This window comes from Haplochromis burtoni, unplaced genomic scaffold (assembly GCF_018398535.1).
Source record: "Haplochromis burtoni strain Fernald_Lab_line unplaced genomic scaffold, NCSU_Asbu1 Contig_6391, whole genome shotgun sequence".
Lineage (NCBI taxonomy): Eukaryota > Metazoa > Chordata > Actinopteri > Cichliformes > Cichlidae > Haplochromis > Haplochromis burtoni.
Genome location: NW_024588751.1, coordinates 1 through 1,262, shown reverse-complemented (window position 1 = coordinate 1,262; position 1,262 = coordinate 1). Strand labels below are relative to the sequence as shown.

The 1,262-nt window shown below is 38.0% G+C and overlaps 1 protein-coding gene across 1 annotated transcript; it reads left to right on the top strand.

Annotated features, from left to right (window-relative positions):
* The first annotated feature begins 37 nt into the window (after window positions 1–37).
* LOC121814044 (laminin subunit beta-4-like) lies at window positions 38–723 on the top strand. The gene is made up of 2 exons (XM_042218042.1): window positions 38–188; window positions 332–723. Exons 1-2 carry the CDS (start codon window positions 57–59, stop codon window positions 587–589), a joined length of 390 nt encoding a protein of 129 aa, XP_042073976.1. The 5' UTR covers window positions 38–56; the 3' UTR covers window positions 590–723.
* The last annotated feature ends 539 nt before the right edge of the window (window positions 724–1,262 follow it).

Genomic DNA, 1,262 nt, shown 5'->3' with positions numbered 1-1,262 from the left:
GTGTTTGTTTTCTGTTTCAGGCTGAAGACACACTGGACAACATCGAGGCGAGGCTCATGATTCAGACCAAAGACCTGCAGAAAGAGATTGAAGCTATGAAGGACAAAACTGAAGAGAACAGAGAGACAGCGAGAGAAGCCAGAGAGGTGGCAGAGAGTGCTTTAAACATGACCACTGATGCAGAGACGGTAAAAACACCAACAGACACATTTATATGTGTTTGAGGCTTTAAGATAAGAAAAATCTATGTAAAACTTTGCACACAACTTTGAGTCTCTGTTTTTAGTTTCAAGTCTCAGATGAAAATCAGAACACTGTTTCTGCCCAACAGGAGCTCAGTGATGTCACTAAGCAGTTTGAGGTTTTAAAGCAAAATCAACAGAATCAGGAGGTCAAGGGTCAAGTTGATGGTCGACTGAAGAGCATCATGATGGAAGCTGAGGACATGAAGAGACAAGTGGAGGACAAACTCCAGCAGATACAAGGTCAGAGCGCTGACCTGCTGGTGTGTTTGAGGCGTGATAGGTGTGACCTTCAGATAAACTCTGAGGCACTGAAATGTCATTTCTGTCGTCACTGGACAAAGTAAAATCCCTGTCCCCATCACAGCTTTGCTTCTGTGTTTAACTATTGTATGTTTCCGGTCATGTATCTCCACTCCCACTTCTATATATAGATGCATAAATACAAAAATGTTTATTTCGTAAATATAACTGAAATAACAAGAAAAAAGAAAAACCTTAACATCAAGTTTCGTGATTATCTCTATGTCTACACAATGTGTATGCTAGAAAATGAGTAGGATAAAGTTTGCACCTTTTCTGTACCTACCCCCTCTTTTCAAATTCCAGTATTTACAAATCAGTATTCAGACTTCGACATTATATAATCCATACATGTTTAACTGTATACAAGTCTACTCATATACAACACACACATAATTTAAGCTAATTTAACCAAAACAACAAACTACAATTTTACATAAACTAAGCACCCGATGGTTAACACCCACTAAATCTCAAACTAAATCAAGTGGCTTTATTGTCATTCCAACCTTGTGCTGTGGTAGAGTACACAGTGAAACGAATTCCTCCATATGGTGCTACATATAACAGACAATAAGCGCAGGACTACATAAGGTGCAATGTGCAAAAATTATTAAGAGTAATGCTAATAATAATAATGATACATTTTATTTCTAGGTGCCTTTAAGGCCCTCTAGGTCACCTTACAATAGTACAATAACAGTAACAACAATACAA

What these genes read in the sequence shown, in the direction of transcription:
- LOC121814044 (XM_042218042.1), top strand. Translation starts at nt 57, where the DNA reads ATGATTCAGACCAAAGACCTGCAGAAAGAGATTGAAGCTATGAAGGAC. An exon ending in TGACCACTGATGCAGAGACG is followed by an intron (nt 189 to 331) that starts GTAAAAACACCA and finishes TCTGCCCAACAG; the next exon opens with GAGCTCAGTGATGTCACTAA.